The following is a 20,580-nucleotide window of genomic DNA, read 5'->3' as shown; positions in this document are numbered from 1 at the left end:
TCTTTGCAGCCCCCCCCTCACTCCTGTCCCCCCTCCCCAGTTTGCTGTGGGGTTTTCACCCTTCTCATGCCTCCTCACCCACGGGATAAAGGGGTGGATTCAGCACCGGGAGCTCCCCAGCCCTGCTCAGGCTTCCCAAACCTGCTGTGGTGCTCTGGCTGTGACAGCACCCTCCCACACCTGCAGAGATGGGGATCCCTCCAGCTTTCTCCCAGATCCTTCCCTTGGCCTTCAAGATGGCTCAAACCCAACTTGTTTTTCCCACTGCCTCTATCTGCACTTTGTTTCTCCTCTCTTCTGTCACTCGCTGGTGCTCACAGCCCTCAAAAGCCACCCAAGGTCTGCCTTGCCCCGAAGTGTTGTCCCCTGCATTCCCCCCCCATCCTCACCCAGGCCAAGAAATTTGTCATTTACCCTTGAAGTGATGACTGCCACCACACCCGGGGCCACTTTCTCCTTCGGGGACAGCTGCAAGAAAAGGTGGGAATGGTCAACTTCACACCGGGCTGCTCATCTCCTCCATAAAAGAGGCCAAGGACACAGAGGTGGGAGAAGGGGGAATATCTATTCAAATTCAGATGGACGCCCCCTCAGCTTTTCCCTTTCCACGGGAATTTTAACTGTTTCTAGACTCGTTTTGGAGGGGGGGGGGGCAAAAAAAAAAAAAAAAAGGTAAAAAATGAGATAATTTTTTTATTATTTGAGTGATTTGCATGTGCTTCCTGCAGCCAATCCCGGCCACAGACTCTTCCCATTTGCATCGGGGAATAACAACAGCGGGGAAGCTGGGCCAGTGTTTGCTGTGGTTTTGCCGGGCTAGGGAAGGCAGGTGGAAGCCACCTAAAAGCATCATGCAAACCCTTTTCCTCTTCCCCATATCCACCTTTTGTTATTTCCAAAAGATGAGAGCAGCCCCATTGGATTTTTATTTTATTTCCCTCTTCTGCTTGCACCAAAACAGGCCGGGCTTTGTGCGTGTGCAGGTTTTCTTTTCCCACATTCAACGTTGCCCTCATGTGCAAGCAGCAGATAATCTGCTTTTTTGGCAAAGATTTAATAGCTTTGATCAAGTTGAAAGTCTGAAACTTTCTCCAGCAAATGAATAAAGGTAGGAAAAAAAAAAATCAAGATTTTATACCAGAGCACAGAAACTTTCACATACTTGAGAAACTTCCTTTCCTTAAAGTATATTAAGGAGTGAGGGGGAAAGGAGGGAGAAAAAGAGTTGTGGGATTTTTTTTTCCCCCCCTTCAAATAAACCCTCTGCAATTAAGACATGAACGTTTAGTGGGGCTTCTAAGCATTTCTACTGCAGGAAGAGTAATTACCATCAGCTATAAACATCTTCTTGTCTTGTACCACTGCCAAGGGACCCTAACTTAGGCAATCTACAAAGCACAAAGTTTTGCTGGCTGCCAAAAAGTATTAAAAAAAAAAAAAAAAAGGCAAGTTCTCATAAAATAGAGGAAGAAAAAAAAATCTAAAAGCCTGCAGAAATTTGGTGCTTCCTTTGGTGAGACAGCTTGAAAGCTTGTAAAAAAAAATAAAATTAGGGAAAGCAAATATTTAATTCCCAAGAGAGCGAGAGCTGGAGCAGTTCAGGCAGAGCTGAGGAAGGACAGACAGAGAAGCAGAGCATGAAAAGCTCTGTCCCTTCTGCAGGAGTGACCCCCACACCCCTCTGCTGTTAAAAACTGGGACGGGTGGGGAGGGAAGGAGCAATTGCTGCTGCAACTTGATTGCATATCACGTTATCCACCAGGTAAATCCCCTCCTCCTGCAGTCCCGAGATAAGGAGATGCCCTGGGATTCCCATGCACGGGACTTTTATTTGCAGCGAGATTCAAATCCCCCCTATAAATGTGCACAAGTTATTACAGTTTGAATATCTTGAATTTTATTTTCAGTGAGATTCAAATATTCAAATCCCCCCTGTAAATGTGCACAAGTTATTACAGTTTGACTATTTTGTTGGGAAAAGAAAAAAAAAAAAAAAGAAAGAAAAATTAAGCAAGAAGAAAAGGGAAGTTCTGCCTGCTGATCTGAGAGGTTTAAGGTTTAAGGACAGATTTTGTAGATTTTGTATCCCTATGGACAACAGTGCAGCAGCCTCCAAGGGATCCTTGGGAACAAGGAGCAGACACACAGAGCAATTATTTTCTAATCTAATTGCAGCCAACACCTTTTTATGGACACTCAAAACCCTTCCACTACAACCAGAGCAATGCAAACCCACCTTTGACCCCTGCTCCATCCTCAAAAAACACCTTCAGACAGAGCAAAGCTCCTTGCACACAGCTTTGCCAGCTTAGCAATACACACAGGATAATCAGGCTCGGAAAATAAATAAATAAATAAAAACCTCTCTGGGAAAAATAACCCAGCTTAGGACAGCCTAACTCTTAACCACAGCCCCATTAGGAGCCGCCACTGCGGCCTGGGCCATATTAAAAATGTGCTGCTCTGCCCCAGCTCCCAAACAGAGCAGGGGCAGGGGCAGGCTGGGTGGTTCAGCCAGACCAAAGGAGCTCTGCCAGCGCAGACACTTCTCCGGGGATATATCTGCATCTCTATTTTTGCCGAAACAAACGGTGTCAGCAAATAAAGCCTTTCCCAAGCCCTCATTCCCCGTAGCTGTTCGGGCATGGGCGAAGGGTGAGCCAGCCCGATGGCTTTAAAAGTGGAATCCGATGGTGGAGGAGGGGGAGCTGGGCTGGGCTGGGAGCATCACTGGGAGTTTTCTGGGCTTTAGGTGCCTGAGCCCCTCTGGAGGCTGCAGGGAGGTGAAATATCCAAAATGCCCGGGGTGGGGGTGGTGGCAGCCGCCAGGGAAGTGTCTCAGCAGAGAGGAGGGTGTGAGGAGCCTGGGCAGCCCCCCTGGGGGCTGTGTCTTCTCCTAAACTCATTAAAGCTGGAAAAAACCTCCAAGATAAAAACTGGGGTTAAAGCTGAGCACAGCTCTGCAAGCAGCTTGTTACAGAGGGGCCTCAAAGCTGCTCAGGGACCCCAGAACTGATTTGCTTTTGTACAGGGGTGAAAAAAAACCCCTCCCACCTGCGCTGGGCTCCTTTCTCTGCAGAGGACTCCTTAAAGCTCCGGCCTTTCTGACAGCACTGGGGGATGATTTGGGGGAGTGGAAGCGCCGCACGCAGCCCCAGCTCCAAATCCAGCCTGGGAGCGATGCCACCGGCCCTGACAGAGGGCACAGTATCGATCTGGGGAATCTCCCCGTGAGGAAAGAGTCGCCCACGAGCCCGGCGGATGGGTGGATGGGTGGGTTGGAGCCTGCGGGGGACACCAGCACGAGCACACCCAGAGCAGGTGCTCCGACCAGTCGGGCTCACACCCCGGGCCAAGACCACGAGCCTCCCTCCTCGGCAGCCTCTCCTCGTGGCCAGGGCTCCCCAGCCCACTCAGGCTGGCCACAGAGGCATCCCAGAGCCGTGGAGAGGTTGGGGCACGGCCGTGGAGCAAAGGCTTTGGCCACCTCTGTCACACCGCTGACCCTGGGTGGGGTGGTGGCATTGCTGCACCTGCCCTGCAGGCCTGTCTGCGAGCCCACGGGCAGGCAGGGCTTGTGGAGGGCTACCAGCCCCACAGGTGTCCCCTGAGGAGCAGGGCTCCCACAGGGGTACCCCAGGGAACGAGCCCGGCACAGACTGATGGATGCATCCTCCCCTCCCCTCCAGCAGAGCGTTTTGTGCTGCACAAAGCCCAGGACAAAAGTCACTAACGGGGCACGTGGCTCCTCTATCCCAAAATCCCACTGCCTGCCCAGGCAGGACGGGGCTGGCGGGGTCTGGCTGTGCCCACGCTGCTCCAGTTCCAGCGTCACCCTCACTCCTGTGCCCAGGGATGTGCTCCTGCCCCTGGGACGGAGCCCTGGCAGGGTGAGCCGGGGCTCAGCACAGCTCCGGGGGATTTGGCAGGGATGGCTCTGGCTCCCAGCTCGCTGCAGGGCGGGCGCTGCTCAGAGGGGATGTGAGAGAGCCTGAGCTGCACCGCTGGATCGGACCCCTGGAAGCAGTTCCTGAATATCGCTGTTCATTCATTCCTGACTCAACCCAGCCTCCCTCAGCTCCCTCCTCATTCATTTCTCCCTCCTTTTCCCTCTTTGTCATGAACTTTTCTCCTTTCAGCCCGTGTCCCATCTCTCTCTCGCACACCTCCCTCCACTCTTGCCGCATCCCTCCGTGGGTTTATCCCTTCTCCCTCCTCCCAGCTCTATCCCAGTGACAGGACTCACAGGTCAGGCACTAAATTCTCATTTTCCTGACCACGCTGGGGCTGGCAGCGGCAGCGCTGCTCCCACGTTGTGGGCATGGCTTGGCAGCCCCCTAAACAGATCAGGGCAGCATCCATCCCCCGGCGGGAATGTGGGCACTTCACCAGGCGCCCCAGCGGGAGAAAAGAGGAGGGAAAAGAGCGAGGAAAGGCCACGGGAATCAGAACAAGCCCATTTCCTGCCCGAGCCCACGGCCCCGGCTCCGCGCTGCGCTCCGTGCCCTTTACCTGCGTGCACGGACTCCAGGTTCACCATCCTGCCGGCGGGGGGAAATCCGCGGTGTGCCCAGCCTCCTGCCGTCAGCCCCAGGTTGCCAGGGGCTGCCAGTTTGCCCTCCCTCCTCTGCCACCCGCTGCCTCTCGAACCGGGCGTGGGTCCGCAGCCGAAGGGACCTAGAGCTCCATTGCCTGTTGCCATGCAGGGCCAGGTGAGCATGCGGCGCGGTGCCACGCCTCGCCCCACCTCCGGCTCCCTCGGGTGCCCTGACACCCAGCAGCCTGGCGTCAGGCCCATGCAAACGCTGCCATTTGCATATTAGTAACTCGGGAATGGATGAGTCCCTGCAGCGCTGCCAGGCTGCGGGGTGGGGTGGGAAGGAGGGCAGGAAGGAAGGCGCTGCGCTCCGCCCGCCCTCGGCCGCGCTCGGGCAGCACCTGCCCCAAAGCCCTGCTGTCCCCCCTTTCGGCCCTGAGCACCTCCGGCTGGGCAGCGCCCCGAGGGAAGGTGTGCGAGTGAAGGAACAGAGGTTTTGGGTCACTCTGGTAATCCTGTGGCTTTGTGTCCTCTCAGGCTGGGCTGGACCTCGGTGCTGAGCGAAGCAGCGCGAAAAGGAAAGTGAAAAGCATCAAAGAAACCTGTCTTGGCTGGAGAGAAAGAGCTGACACATAGAGACCCTGCTCTCCTGACATGTGCTCCATCTCTGTCCCCTAAGGAGAGGAAAGAAGTGGCAGCCAGCCTCTTCCTCCTCATCCCTGCTGCTTCAAATACTTTGCAGTATTTACCAACTTCAGGGAAGTCAGGCAAGAAGAAATCCCCTAACTTCTGCAGAAAGCAGCCAGAGGCCAGAGCCTCAGCCCACGCTCCGTGCTGCGACAGGGACCGAGCCACCCCGACGGAGCCAGGCAGCTGCTCCCTGTCCCTGCCATGTGCCACCCTGGTGACCCCAGCACCCCTGGGGACACGCGTGTGACAGGGCCGAGCCCCGGCGGCGCTCCGAGCCCCGCTGAAAGCGTTAACGCTCAATTAGTAGCTGCCAGGTACAAGCTATCACACATTCATCTCTCCCTGGGTAATTCACGTTCCAGGGCTCTCGGCTTTCCCACATGCCGCTCTCCCTCCCTGGAAAGACAGGTTTCTCCGAAGGGATGGGTGGGCGGGCAGGATCTCCAGCCTCACCTCCAGCCCAGTCCGGAGCGGCGGGGCTGCAGCTGCCCGCGGCATGGTCAGGGAGGACATCCCCGGGAGAGGGCGGAGGAGCTCAGCGCAACTCCAACAAGGAAAAAGTGGAGGGAAAGCTGGGGGTTCCCGGGTCACACTGACATTCATTTCCAGGGCAGGGGAGATTTCAGCCTCCAGGAAGCAGCGAGGTGGCACCAGCACCGGGTGCTTGGCACGGGCAGCTGCCGTGGAGCTCCTGGAGGGACTGGACTCCTGCCACCCGTCCAGCCACTCAGGCCCTGAGCCCTGGGGCGTTCCTGGGCAGCTGCCGCCCTCTTTTCGAGTGTTTTTCTCTGGGTTTTCCCCATCCTGAAGCCTGACGTGATCGGGTGTCTTCACTGCGTCAAACAGGAATTTATTTGCTGGTGGCTCCCAGCCAGCTTGAAAGGCTGGTGACCACGGGAGCTCTCCTTCCCCCACATGAGAGCACCTTTTGTTCACCAACCAGGAGTTTCTCATCTCTCCCTGCTCTTCCTGGCGCTCTTCCCGTACTCCAGAGCCGACCAGGAGGGCGGCTCTGCCGGTGGCATCTCCAGCCGGACAGGAATCCCGGGTATCCTCCGGGTAGGGATGCTGTCCCGGCCACGGGCAGGGCACCAGTGCCCTCTCCTGGCCCCAGACACGTTTGGGAATGACTTTTTCTGGCTGTTATTCTGTGCTCAATGAAACAGCGGGGGAAAAAATTTGAATATTTAAGTGGTTTTCTCCCCAAATAGCTGCGGCAGCCAAGCCCATCCCCTTGGGTGCCCTGAGCTTTGGTGATGTGCGGGAGAGAACACACCCTCCTTATGAAAATTAGGGGATGGATGGCAGCATCACCACTTCTTTCTGCTGTGGAAATGAGATTATCAGGCAAGGCAGGATTGGTTTTACTCTGATCACTGCTAAAATAATTCTCAGACACGCTGCTCTTTTTTTTTTTTTTTTTATTTCGTGTGGTTATCAATGACCTATCCACTCTCTCCTCTCCTGCTGTTCGAGGTATCTCTTGGAGGGAGATAAGCTCTGCAGGTAGCACCTGATTTATGGAATACGGCCTTGGGACGGGCCCTGGAAGCACAAACTGCAGGGAGACGCTACAAAAATCCCCAGTGTTCTCTTCCGGGAGGGCTGGGGACATCCTGCGGTCCTGCAGGGACCGGCTGCACCACGAGCATCCCTGTCACGACATCCCGACATCCCGAAGCCGGCCGGGCACAGCCGCGCTCCACCAGCACCCACTGCTGGAGGCCGGGGAGCTGCACCGGCTACCGGCCACTCCAGAGCCTCGGAATTCCACAATAAAGCCCACGGAGGCTCGCTGGGATGGGTCCCGACGCTCCCAGAGCGAGCCCGTGTCCGTCCTAACATCCCTGTGCAGTGGGAATGGACAGCAATCCCTGGAATCCAACCCCACCCTGCTCACAGCCCGCCTGCCCCAGAGCTGGGCTTAACCCCAGTACCAGGGACAAAACCCCACAGAGAGCAGAGAACAAACCCCTGCTCCCCCCGGCCCGGAAAAGGGTGAAATGTCGGTGGGAGAAGCGGAGAAATGCTGGAAGTGCTGGTCCCATCCCTGCATTCCCCACACTAGAGGGAATCAGAGCTCCACATTTCTCCCTCCAGCAGCCACCGGCAGCTCTGGGCTGGCCCCAAAGTGCCGCCCTCATCAGCTGGAGCTGCAGAATTCTCCAGGAATGTTTTCCACACCCAGAGAAGCCTCGTGGGACCCCTGGGTGAGAGGAGAAGCCCCCAGCCCCCAGGACCTGCTTCTGCTGATGGGTTTATCCAGCAGAGCTCGAGCTCAAAGCCCCCACAACTGCTTGGGATGAGCCAAACCTCTCCCTTTGAGCATCAGACCTGGGAGGGTCTGAAAGGGTGGGGTGTTTGAGGTGCAGTGTCACGTTGCTGAGTCAAAAATTCCTGCACGATCTCCCCCAGTCTGTGGCTCTTCACCAGGTGCAGGTTTGAGACTTACCCAGAAAGGAACAAACCCGAATTCACACACAGAGTATCATGCACAGAGAAACCTCTAGGCCAAGGATGCTTTAAAAAATCAGTTTATTTTACCTTACAAATGATAAATAATTTGTCTTTTTTTTTAAAAAAAAATCATTTCAAGTGTGTTTTACTTCATGTTCCAATATTAAAATACCTTTCCCTTCTCCCCCCACCCCCTTAAGTGATCGATACAAAAATAAACGTGACCAAATTATTTTTTTTTCTTCTTTGCAAAAATTCCTGTATTTTAGGCAAAAAGGCACATTGTGAAGGCTTTTCACCAGGAGGCACAGAGGTTCCTAAAGACCCCAAGAGCTTCTCTCCCCTCTGTGCTTGTCCTAATTTGAGTGGAAGAGGACACAGACCCAAGCAGCACTTCCAGTGCTTTTTGTCTGGTCCCTCCAGGAATATTCCAGGGCCAAGGACAGCTTCAGTGTCATCCTTGTTTAATATATGGGGGAAACCAAGGCACAGCAAAGCAGTACAGTTATTTAAGAGCTTCTTGTGAATAGCTGGCAGAGCAGGACATGAAACTGGACGTGGATGTAGAATCCTGTCTTCTTCAAAACTCACCTGGGATCCTCCTCTCCCCTTCCAGCCACAGGGTTATGGTGGTAGTCACGAGTCTCTAGATGTTTATTTCTTAGTGGAACAGTCACAAGACCAACACAAAAGGTTGGGCCTTCACTAGTCTAGATAGGGATTAATTAAAGCCCTAATTACCAGCCCTTTAGGGACACAAGATGCTGGGCTATGTCCCCCGGTGTATCTTCCATCCACAGGGGGATACAACAGCCAGTCAGGCACTAGGAAAAGTTACAGGCAGGCTCTGCTTTGGGTGCGCTTCAAAGCCTTCTTGTTCAGGGGCTGTGGTCCCAAAAATCAGCTGTTTCCCCGTGGTTGTGTCACCAGGAGGTGGTGAAGGCAGCAAAGGGGGTTCTTCAGTGGCAGAGATGTTTGACAACACAGGTCAGCAAGATCCCTGCCCTGCCCGCTCAGCTCGAGGCTGGGAAGCGCCCCTTGGAGCTCCAGAGCAGGGCAGCACAGCCCTTTTCCCTGTGCTTCACCCCAAAACCTGCATCTCCTGCTGCAGGGAGCCAGAGCATCACCACCCAGCGAGCTGAGCCTGCTTGGCACAGCACGAGGCAGCGGCACGTGGGGAAGGGAGGCCCAGGAGGCCACAAGGAAAGGCACAGAGCACAAGGCACCACTGTGAACAGCATTCCTTCTTCGGAGCAGCCAGCTCCTCGCCACCCCTGGGCAGCCTGGCCCGGCTCTAAGTTTCCTCATCCCAGAGGCAGAGCTGCTTCTGAGGCACGTAGTAGTCGAAGGTGTAGCCCTTCTGGCAGCTGCGGATGCCGCACTTGTAGGAGGACACCCTGCCCGCGGCGTCGCGGCTCTTGCAGTACTTGAGCATGCAGGGGTACCACTCGATGCTCAGCGAGTAGCTGCAGATGCAGGGCTTCCAGCGCTCCGGGCACAGCCGGCAGCGCTGCAGCTCCGGCAGGTCCGAGCCCTGCGGCAGCACCTCGAACATGGAGCCGTCCACCCCTGTGGGAGCAAGCACAGACAACACTCAGGATGGAGGGAAGGGACACCAAAGCCATCCCCACACAGCCCCCAGGCTGAGAAGGAGGCTGGACAGAGCATTTTCGGAAGCTGTTGGGACTTAAATCTGAATGGGAACCACAGGAGGAATAAAAAACCCTGAGGAAAGCAAGGTCCGGCAGGTCTGAGCTCTGCAGCAGCACCTCAAAGGTGGAGCCATCCACTCCTGCGGGAGCAAGCACACACGGAACTCAGGATGGAGGGACACCAAAGCCACCCCCACACAGCCCCCAGGCTGAGGAGGAGGCTGGACAATGTTTCCATGGGCTGTTGGGACTTAAATCTGAATGGGAACCACAGGAGGAATAAAAACCCCCAAGGAAAGCAAGGTCCGGCAGGTCCGAGCCCTGCGGCACATCAAGCTGTCCACCCCTGTGGGAGCAAGCACGGACAACGCTCAGGATGGAGGGAAGAGCCACCAAAGCCATCCCCACACAGCCCCCAGGCTGAGGAGGCTGGACAATGTTTCCAGGGGCTGTTGGGACTTAAATCTGAATGGGAATCACAGGAGGAATAAAAAAACCCTGAGGAAAGCAAGGTCCGGCAGGTCCGAGCCCTGCGGCAGTACCTCGAATGTGGGAGCAAGCACACACAGAGCTCAGGATGGAGGGACACCAAAGCCATCCCCACACAGCCCCCAGGCTGAGGAGGAGGCTGGACAATGTTTCCAGGGGCTGTTGGGACTTAAATCTGAATGAGAACCACAGGAGGAATAAAAAACCCCGAGGAAAGCAAGGTCTGGCAGCACCTTGAACAGAAATCCCTCAGGGTGCTGTCACGAGACAAAGCCAAAGGAAGCAGCCACCAAAACCAGCAGTGGTCTCTGCGCACAGTCCCCAGGCTGAGGAGGAGCTTGGACAGAGTGTTTGCAAGGATTTAAATCTGAGTAGGAACCACAGGAGGACAAAAAGGTTCTGTGGAAAGCAAGGTGCAGGTCTGCAGCACCTCAGCAGATATCTCTCAGTGAACAGACATCCCCCAGGGTGAACAGACATCCCCCAGGGTGCTGCCATGAGGTACAGCCAAAGGAGACAGCCACCAAAGCCAGCTCTGGTATCTCTGCACAGTCCCCAGGTCAAGGAGGAGGTTGGACAGAGCATCTCCAGGGACTTCAATCTGAATAGGAACCACAGGAGAACAAAAGGCCCCAGGGACAGTAAGCCAAAGGAGACAAAACCAATGTGTTTCCTCTGGGTGGTGGAGCAGGTGAAAGGTTACTTTTAAAATCCCAAACTGGGTTCACTCAGGGAGCGCCAGCAGGAGGAGTGAGATCTGCTCACACACAGGCAGGGTGACACACGTGCCTCAGAGCCAAAACAATTGGTGCTGATCCCCAGAAACCTGGCAGGAGCCACCACAGCACCGTGCCAGCCCACTGACAGGAGCAGCTCCAGGGAAATCCACAGGAAATCACCTTTCTCCAGCCAGAACTTGACATCTTCCTCCCGGGTGTAAATGGCCTCCCTGGCCTCTGCGCAGACGTTGTGGATGTGGGAGCTCAGCTGGGCTGCCTTGCTGAAGTTCACAGCCACGTCCATGCTGAGGTGCTCCAGGCCTCGCACCTCCTCCGCCTGCCTCACTGTCCGGGGGTTTTTCTGCAGAGGAAATCATCACAGCTTCAATCCTGGGTGCACCTTGTTCCTTACAGATGTGGTGCCAACACCAGATGTGAGAACAGATGTGCACCTGCATCCTACCTGGGTGAGGGGCACCTTCAAATAACCTGTTGATACTGAAACCACGATGTTTTACCATTGCCTGTGGTGGTTTCTCCATGTTTTGTCCTGATAAATGGTCCCAGATCAGTACTGGCTTCACTGGGGCAGAGATTCTCATACCCCTCAACTAAATCACGACACAAACGAGGCTCAAACTAAAGCTTAACTAGAACAGAATCAATACCACTGCTAAACTCAGTTTAATACCAAATCCCTCAAGCAGGAGGGGTGGTCAGAGGTGGGTGGAAGAGCTGAGCAGCCTGGCAGCTGCCTGGGGAGGGCATCCAGGCAGGAAAACTCTGAGAATTCCTGGCTGGACGGGAGGAGGGAGCCCCGTACCTGCCGCAGCTTTGCCATGGACTCGCTGGGGATGATCTCGTTGCGGTGCAGCCGGGTCACAAAGCAGAGGGCCTGGAACTGGCTCTGGCCCCTCTCCAGCTCCCCGAGGATTAAGGCACGGAAAATCTTCACCTCCTGACAGAGAGAGAAATAACAAGAGTGAGAGCTGCAATTTTTTGGCATCGATGAGGTGAACGGAGAGGTCGGGGTCAAAGAGCCCTAAAACAAAGCCAGAGGTCTCCTGCTTGTTCTAACTGAGCACAGGGGTGTGGTCCCAGCTCCAATCCCACCCCAAAGCCTGCAGCAGAATCCCTGGTGTCTGTAGAGAATGAAGGGTTTTCACAATCTCACTGTGGCAAGGACAAATTGCTGCCAGGTCACATCCCACACCCAACAGCTGAGGGTTTCTGTGCTTTCCCAAGAAGGGAAGCAAAGCCCCAAGGAGCCTCGTTTGGTTTTGTTGAACAAATATCACACAGCCATTATCTTCATGCCTTACCGAGTAAGCAGCCCCAAATCTCCTCTGCTGCCTTCCCTCACTTGCTTCTTGACAAGTGGCATAGCAGAGAAAAAGTTACTCATCCCTGAATGCGTGGAACAGAAGTGAAAATGAAATTGTTAAAGGCAGAAGGAGCCATTATGATCAGCTGCAGCTGACTTCCTTTTCTGTCCAGGTCACTAATTTTGTCATTTTATATAACATGGATTGAAGTCCTTTCCAGAACCAGCTTGGAATCAGTCGCAGCTAGTTCATGTGGAGTGACAGAATTCCTGGGTCAACAGCAGGACCCTGTGTCCTGCTCTGGCACCAAACCCTGATTTCTTTGCAGGGATCAATCCCTGCCTCTGGCTTCAGGGGCATCCGTGCCCTCTGTGGGAATTTGCCATCCCTTGGTGCCAGCCCATCCCACTCCAAGGGCTAAGCAGGACTGGAACAGGGAGATCAATCCCTGCCTTTGGCACCTCCTGCAGCCAAACCTCCCCACGGAGAGCTGGGCAGACGCTGGAGGCTGGAGAGAAGCGGCAGAGCTGCTCAGATCCCTCTCCTCCTGAGCTGTTCCTGCTGGATGGCTCACTGCCTCGGCCTCTCCCAGCCTCTCTCTGCCCCAGAAGGGAGCATTCCTCTTTTCCAGCTCAGCTTTCCTGCTCACTGAGCCCACTATTTATTTCCTGCCTTCTCTCCCATGCCCAGAAGACAAACGGGAATGCCATTCAGTGCACATCTGGACTGATGCACATCTGCATTTCCACCCCCAAGGATGGGAGAAATCATCTTGCTGGTGCAACTGCTGACTGCACCACGAAGAGCAGGGCACGGAGGAGGCTTGAGAAGAAAGAGATTCCAAAAATTCTTGTGAAATTGCTATGGAATTTTTACTTTTTTCCCAAGAGATTCAATGGGGAGGTGTCCCACTGAGGCACTGGCACCACTGGAACAACCCACATTCCCCATCCACATTTGGTCCAGCTGCCTTCCAGCTTCATGCTGGGAGCTCCCACAGCACGCAGGGCCCATGGACGAGTGGACTAAAACCAGAAGCTGACTCTGGCATATTCCTCAGCTGCGGATTTAATTCTAATTCCCTTTGAACAGTCTGGGAAAAGCAAGCAGGGATCGCCACGTTTTGCATTCAGGCCGAAAAACTCCACAGGCAGGAGATTAAAAACAGTGCAGCACTTCCCAGGTTGGAGGCAATTTTTGTAAAATGAGAACGTGCTGAGCAGCTGATTAATCCTCCTGATCCATCTATTTAAGAATTAGCCTTCAGCCAGCCGGCTCTTTCCTCCTCAGGGCTGATGCAGACGAAGAATTCCCAACTCCCTCTGCCCAAACTCCAGGTGCCAGGGATTCCCAGAGCGTTTTTTGACACCAAGGGAGATGCACTGGGACAGGCAGGAATGGGCTGGCTTGCCAGCACTGAAACAGCTTTAAAAAAAGCCATTTTTCCAAGGATCTGGCTCCTGTAGCATGAGTTGTTCTGAGGGGGAAACCCCACCTTCACCTGGCTCCGAGCAAAGCCAAAGTGGACCTTGCAGTGACCACTCTGGCCTGAGCAAAACCAGCCTCTCCTTTTCCCTGCTCTGTCCCAAATCCTTGCTTGGCTTTGATCCCTCTCTCCCTGCAGCCCCAGGTGGAGCAAGAACCAAAAAAAAAAAAAAGATTCCACAGGGAAAGAGCTTTAATAAGCAGACAGGACTCAGTTTCTTCATGCACAAAAGCCCCCTCTTTAGTCACAGAGCTCATATTTAGAGGAAATATCAGAAGGAACTGTGCAAGACTTAATTGGCTGACAATACACTGACAGTTTATTGGTCAGTAAATGGCTAGGCTGCACCTCTGTCAAATCTCTCTGTATTTGGTTCCAGAGAGTTAGTCAGTTTAGTTAGTTTATATATTTTAAAGTTCATATACAAAGTTTATCTATTTTATATTTAAAGTTATTTCTATATTATAATTTTATATTTAAATAAAAAATATAAATATACAATTTATTGTAATAATTATAATTATTTACTACAATATATAATTTATATATTCATATATTATTTTTTGTTTATATTTATATTGCAATTTCATTTATAAAGTTTATATATTTTAAAGAGTTAGCTACTTTGGTTAGTTTATATATTTGCTTCACTGATTCTCATGGGACAGATGTATTGTTTATGCAGCTGTACACTTATTTTTCTTACTAGAATAGGTTGTTAACTGCCTTTATTCTTATGCTTTTTCCTTATGGGAACTTATAAGCCACTGCTAGCTTAGCTAGAGTAGCAGGGCCTAAAGAATATTTTATAAAACTGTATAAAATAAATATAAAACTGTATAAAAGAACTATAAATAATAATATAAAATATAAAATATTATTTGTAGTTGTATGTAACAAAAAGCCACCAAAGCTTTCCCCCCTCGGAGAGCACCGTCCCCTCCCCACCCTCCTCACCTCTTTCCCGGCAGGAAAAGCAGGGAATCAGTGCCAAGGTGGGTACCCAGCCAAGGCAGCAAGCAGCACCTTTAACTCCGGGTTCCTGCAGAATTTCCCAGCAGGGAACAAGTCCCAGCAGAGCAGAGCAGAGCGGGGACTCTCCGCATGAACTCAGGCTGGGGCCGTGGGGAACCCCCGGCCCTGAGTGGGGCAGTGACAGCAGTGACAGCTGGGGTTTGGGTGACAAACACTGCTGGGGACAAGCAGCCCTGCAGCAAGGCCACAGCAGCTCCTCAAGGCAGCAGGGAAATTGGCGCTCCCAAAATCCCACTGTGGCAGCAGGGAAATCATCAGTGCTCCCAAAATCCCACTGTGGCAGCAGGGAAATCAGTGCTCCCAAAATCCCACTGCTGTGGCACAGAAATCAGCGCTCCCAAAATCCCATTGTTACAGCACAGAAATCAGTGCTCCCACTTCCAAAATCCCACTGTTGTGGCACAGAAATCAGTGCTCCCAAAATCCCAATGTTGTGGCACAGAAATTGGCGCTCCCAAAATCCCATTGTTACAGCACAGAAATCAGTGCTCCCAAAATCCCACTGTGGCAGCACAGAAATCAGTGCTCCCAAAATCCCGCTGTTGCACTATGGAAATCAGTGCTCCCAAAATCCCACTGCTGCAGCACAGTGCTCCCACTCCCAAAATCCCCCTGTTGCCTGTCCCTACCCAAGGCACTTCCAAGGAAATCATCCAACCTCTTCCCTCCCCAGCCTGTCCTCAGCCAGAGGCTGTCATCTGCGGGGTGAGAGCAGCTCAGCCCCCCCGGCTTGGGGTTTTTTCCAGCAGGGATTTACAAGCCTGTGTGGTCCAGCTCCCAGCCCAGCAACGATTCCACGTTGAGTGGAGCAAACCAGTTCCCAGGGAAATAAATCATTTCAGTGCCTTCCTCCCTGCAGCCCATGCAGCTTTCCTGCCAAATTTCTCTCCCCTAAGGACATCAGTGCTGCTGTGGGGACCCAGTTTTGTCTTTTGGGACAGGGGGTGACACCAGCACTGCTGGGCCCAATCCTGCTCGCTGTCAGCAGCCTTTGCCCCAGGGATGGAGCACAGCTGGCCGCAATTCCATGAGTTTGCACTGCACAGGGAACTCAGTGCTGCATCCACACCAGGGGTCCAGCCAGCTGAGCTACCCTGAATGGGTGGGGATTATGGTTTTTAACCCCTCTGTCTCTGGAAATGGCTGGAATGGAGATTTTGGGTGTGCTGCCTCTTATATTCAGGTATCCATAAAGGCAAATCAAGGATGTGCTGGGAGAGGGGGAATAAAAAGCACATTTTCTGAGCAAAAAATATGATTCTACACAGTAACAAACACCAGGGTGTTTTAATGACCCCTCCCAAAGACTCCTGAATGTCCCTCATTTCGTACTTTTGGTATGTGTTCAGAGAAGAATCTGCTCTCCAAACCACACAGATAAAATCTGTGGTCAGATGCTTTCCCGTGCCACCTGGTGATTTGTCACCTAACACGTGGCCCCCCGGCATGAGGAAATTCTGACACCACCACCCCAAAAAACATCACACAACAGCTTTATCAACACTGAAAGGACTGGCAGTGCAAGGGTTAAAACACTACCCAGGCTTCCTCCCTTGTGTTTCCAAGCCCAACTTTTCCAGCAATGGAAAGAGAAGAGAAACTTCTCTCTATCTTTGTGCTGACCTTGAAATAAACCCACCCACTTTGTTCTCAGGCTGTGTTTAACAACTGGCAACGTCACTCCACTCCAATCACACACAGCACTCAGGGTCGCTGAGCCCCCTCATTATTTTTTGCAATACATTTTATGCCTGACCACAGAAAAAGAAGCGTTTTCATTCCCTTCTTTCAAACTGCAAGAAAAGAAAGGGTCACCCCTGCTCTGCCCAGAAAACATCGAGTCCCAGTTTGGACTCGCGCTGCCCAGTTTGTGCTGCACCAAAGAGAAAATAACCTGGAGTGCTCTGAGGACACAGCTCCTCCAGGCAGGGATGGAAGGGCAAGGAAAATCCCAGCCCTGTGGAAGCCCCAGGCACTGCTCAAGTCCCACCAGTGTCAGAGCAAAGCAACGAACAATGATCTCATTTAGCTCCTTTCTTCTCCAGCCCCTGGTCTGGCAACCACAAATTGCCAGCAGAGGGGAAAAAAATAATAATAAAAAAATAGTAAATAAACCCCTGACTTTGGACGAACCCCCTGCAGTTTAAGCCAGAGGAATGGAAAAATCATTTGTGGAAAAACCCCAGCATCCTGGCCACATCATCAGGCTCAAGGGCAGCAGACAACAGCCCCAGCTGCTTTTGGGAACACTCAGAACCCCACGACCTCCAGTGCAGGGAGAAGTTGTGTAATTTCGGGGAGGGGAGCAGCAGGGCAGAACAGGGAACTGTCTGGGTGCAGCTGGAGCAGGTCAGAGGGGGAAGCCCGGCCAGGCTGCTGCCTGCTCACACATTACTCACCTCACCACAAAGCCAGCTCCCTGCTCCTTTATGTTTCCCTGGCTTTTCCCAGCTATTTTCCAGCAAATCCACGGAGCAGACAGAGTCAGGCCCCAGCTGCCCTAAAACTGAGGATTAGGAATGCACTTCTGCAAGTCGGATGCTTGCAAAGCCCTCCAGGGACCATCACTTGCAGCAGGGGCTGTGGAGCTCAGGATTTAACCTATGGACCCAAAACACCTCCAGAGAACTCCAACCCAGGAGAAACTCAGCTCTAATAAGGATGGGAGGGAGGGAAGATGTAACACGCACTCAGTCGGGTTTGTGGGTGAGCTCTGAGCTCTCAGGAAGAGCTGAAGCAAGTGAAAAATGCTGAAAAAAATCACCAGCTCAGCACAGGTCACATCCCAGGTTCCCAAAGGAACCTGCCTAGAGGATCTGTAGTGAGTTTGGATTTCCCTCGCCTGGGAATGTGCAAGTTTGCAATTTGCAGGCTTTAGAGCCCTTCCTAACCTCCCTGCTGTGCCATGGCTTGCAATTATTTAATATTTTCTTTAACAGGAATCACAGGGCTGCCTCTCTGCACACGTGCAGGAGCATTTGAAACTTCCAAAATCACCATGGCTTCTGCTGGCAACTCAGGGAGGAAAAGGGACATCTGAGGGGCTTGCAGGGAGACTGAGACTGAAAGGGAAAGAGGCACCAGAACAATTCCTGGCAAAAAGGCTCCAAGGTTCACAGCAGGCTGACACACAGCACCTTCCTATCTCATGGGTCTGGGCTTCCTCCTGCTGCAAAGCAAAGTCCACCTGAGCAAAGAGCCAGGACAGGGGGGTTGGAATGAGATAACACAGCCCTGCCACCCCGGGCAAACTGCAGTGGGAAGCTCCCTGCATCCAGCCAGGCTTGGCATCCCCATGCCCATGAGACATGTGGGATTTGGGGCTCAGCAGCATCACCTCCCTGACTCCGGGCTGGGAGCAGAGGGTGCTGTACAGCAGGGCTGCAGTCAGAACTGACAGCTGCCAGTCAAACACGTCCCACACCACCCACGAGCCCCCAAAGACAGCAGGAGCCCACCTGAGGAATTAACTGTACCCCATGGCATCGTGGAGAGGGATATCCCAGAGCTGCAGCAGGGCATGGACACCCACCCCGGAGCCAGGAACCCGAGATCTCCCCAGCCCAGCCCTGCCCCTGCTCCCTGCCTGGCTGTGCTGAGCCTGCCACGCAAAACTCTGAGGAATTGTGCAAAACTCTGAAGAATTGTGCAAAACTGTGCTGCTCACAGCTCAGGCAGGAGCATCAGAGCTGCTGGACTCAGCTGGAAAACTGCTGCCCGTCCCCGCTGGGATCTTTCACCCGCTGTTTCCAGCGTGGAGGCAGCCCCGGGCACAGGTGTGACACCGGTGGGGACAGCAAGCCTGGATCACTGTCCTGGAGCTGTGCCGGAGAGCTCAAACAAAGCCCCCGACGGTACGAGAGGATGGATGGACTTTTCCCTCGGCATTCCGAGGGTCCTTCCATGCCTCTGGAACAGTTCTGGCTCCCGGACACCCAGTCAAGATTCTCCAGCTTCCGAGTTGGGATGGACTCGGATCTGGAAGGAGGACGGGAAGGATCGCCACCCGCAGCGCTCATCCCACAAAAAGCACTCATGGAGTGCACAAAAAGCCCTGACCAGACCCTCCCGCGACGTGCCAGGGGCCAGCGCTCCCATCCCGCAGCCTTTACCCTCCTCCAGCCCCGCCGGGAATCGCCGCGGGACCCCGCGGCACCCGGGGATGCTCTCCCGGTTCCGTTCTTACCCGAAACCCCCGGGGATGCTCTCCCGGTTCCGTTCTTACCCGAAACCCCCGGGGATGCTCTCCCGGTTCCGTTCTTACCCGAAACCCCCGGGGATGCTCTCCCGGTTCCGTTCTTACCCGAAACCCCCGGGGATGCTCTCCCCAGCTCGCTCCCTGCTCGAACCCCCCGGGGATGCTCTCCTCGCTCCATACCGTTCTGAACTCCTGGGGGATGCTCTCCCCGGCTCTCTCCCTGCCCGAACCCCCCGGAGATGCTCTCCCCCGCCCCGTACCTGTCTGAAATCCGCCGTGAGCGTGACGAGGGCTCCGTCGGCCGCCCTTAGCTCCAGGCTGACGCAGTCGGCCCCGCTGTCGGCCTGCAGGCTCTCCTCCGTCACCTGCCCGCCGGGCAGCCGCACCCGCACCCGCAGCTCTGCCCGCGCCGCGGGGCCGGGCAGCGGGGCCAGCGCCAGCCACAGCAGCGCGGGCAGCGCCGGCAGCCGCGGCCGCGGGCCGCGCATCCCCCCGCGCCCCGGGCTCAGGGCAGGGCGCGCATGGGGCGGGGGGCGCGGGCGGAGCGCGGAAGGCGGCGGGGGAAGGCGGCCCCGCCGCGCCCCCGGCCCCGCGGGGGTGGCTCGTTCGCCCGGCTCATTCAGCGCCCGCTCGCTCGCTCCGGCCGTGCCTCACTCCCTCCCCGCGCGGGCTCTGCCCTCGCCCCCCGCCCGTCACTTCCCCCCTGGACCCGGGACGGCCCCGCCGAGCAGCGCCCGCCCCGTCGTTAAAGAAACAGCGCCGGGCCGGGCGGGGGAGCGGCGAGCGGCGGCCGAGCCCGGGCTGCGCACAGGGATCCATCAGCCAGAGCCCAGGCTGGGCACAGGGATCCATCAAACACAGCCCTGGATGTGCACATGGATCCATCAAACACAGCCCAGGCTGGGCACATGGATCCATCAAACACAGCCCAGGCTGGGCACATGGATCCATCAAACACAGCCCAGGCTGGGCACATGGATCCATCAAATACAGCCCTGGATGTGCACATGGATCCATCGAACACAGCCCTGGATGTGCACATGGATCCATCAAACACAGCCCTGGATGTGCACATGGATCCATCAAACACAGCCCTGGATGCACACATGGATCCATCAAACACAGCCCAGGCTGGGCACATGGATCCATCAAACACAGCCCAGGCTGGGCACATGGATCCATCAAACAGAGCCCTGGATGTGCACAGGGATCCATCAAACACAGCCCAGGCTGGGCACATGGATCCATCAAACACAGCCCAGGCTGGGCACATGGATCCATCAAACACAGCCCAGGCTGGGCACATGGATCCATCAAACACAGCCCAGGCTGGGCACATGGATCCATCAAACACAGCCCAGGCTGGGCACATGGATCCATCAAACACAGCCCAGGCTGGGCACGTGGATCCATCAAACACAGCCCAGGCTGGGCACATGGATCCATCAAACACAGCCCAGGCTGGGCACATGGATCCATCAAACACAGCCCTGGATGCACACATGGATCCATCAAACACAGCCCTGGATGTGCACATGGATCCATCAAACACAGCCCTGGATGCACACATGGATCCATCAAACACAGCCCAGGCTGGGCACATGGATCCATCAAACACAGCCCTGGATGCACACATGGATCCATCAAACACAGCCCAGGCTGGGCACATGGATCCATCAAACACAGCCCTGGATGTGCACATGGATCCATCAAACACAGCCCTGGATGTGCACATGGATCCATCAAACACAGCCCTGGATGCACACATGGATCCATCAAACACAGCCCTGGATGTGCACATGGATCCATCAAACACAGCCCTGGATGCACACATGGATCCATCAAACACAGCCCAGGCTGGGCACATGGATCCATCAAACACAGCCCAGGCTGGGCACATGGATCCATCAAACACAGCCCTGGATGTGCACATGGATCCATCAAACACAGCCCTGGATGCACACATGGATCCATCAAACACAGCCCAGGCTG

The 20,580-nt window shown here is 54.5% G+C and overlaps 2 protein-coding genes across 2 annotated transcripts in view; both read right to left on the bottom strand.

The window, feature by feature from the left end:
- POU2F3 (POU class 2 homeobox 3) overlaps positions 1–4,798 on the bottom strand; it is a 41,865-nt gene extending 37,067 nt beyond the window's left edge. Inside the window, exons 1-2 of the mRNA XM_053997038.1 lie at positions 4,513–4,798; positions 415–468 (exon numbers count right to left, since the gene is read on the bottom strand). Of these exons, the coding sequence (XP_053853013.1) occupies positions 415–468; positions 4,513–4,798 (340 nt within the window). The remainder of the gene's footprint in view (positions 1–414; positions 469–4,512) is intronic.
- Positions 4,799–7,745: 2,947 nt separating this feature from the next.
- On the bottom strand, positions 7,746–19,223 carry OAF (out at first homolog). Its single transcript, XM_053997191.1, has 4 exons — positions 18,849–19,223; positions 11,368–11,502; positions 10,725–10,905; positions 7,746–9,253 (listed from the first exon to the last, which is right to left on the bottom strand). The coding sequence occupies exons 1-4, from the start codon at positions 19,074–19,076 to the stop codon at positions 8,979–8,981; spliced, it is 819 nt and encodes a 272-aa protein (XP_053853166.1). The 5' UTR covers positions 19,077–19,223; the 3' UTR covers positions 7,746–8,978.
- Positions 19,224–20,580: the final 1,357 nt, after the last annotated feature.

This window comes from Vidua macroura, chromosome 22 (assembly GCF_024509145.1).
Source record: "Vidua macroura isolate BioBank_ID:100142 chromosome 22, ASM2450914v1, whole genome shotgun sequence".
Classification (NCBI taxonomy): domain Eukaryota; kingdom Metazoa; phylum Chordata; class Aves; order Passeriformes; family Viduidae; genus Vidua; species Vidua macroura.
The sequence above is the reverse complement of the archived record's forward strand: the minus strand, read 5'-3'. Positions and strand labels throughout refer to the sequence as shown.

Bases quoted from the DNA above. Each gene is read 5' to 3' on its own strand.
- OAF (XM_053997191.1), bottom strand. From the start codon at position 19,076: ATGCGCGGCCCGCGGCCGCGGCTGCCGGCGCTGCCCGCGCTGCTGTGG. The intron at 11,503-18,848 runs GTACGGGGCGGG...TCTCTCTGTCAG, and splicing joins TCACGGCGGATTTCAGACAG to GAGGTGAAGATTTTCCGTGC. The intron at 9,254-10,724 runs GTGATTTCCTGT...TTGCTCCCACAG, and splicing joins CAAGTTCTGGCTGGAGAAAG to GGGTGGACGGCTCCATGTTC.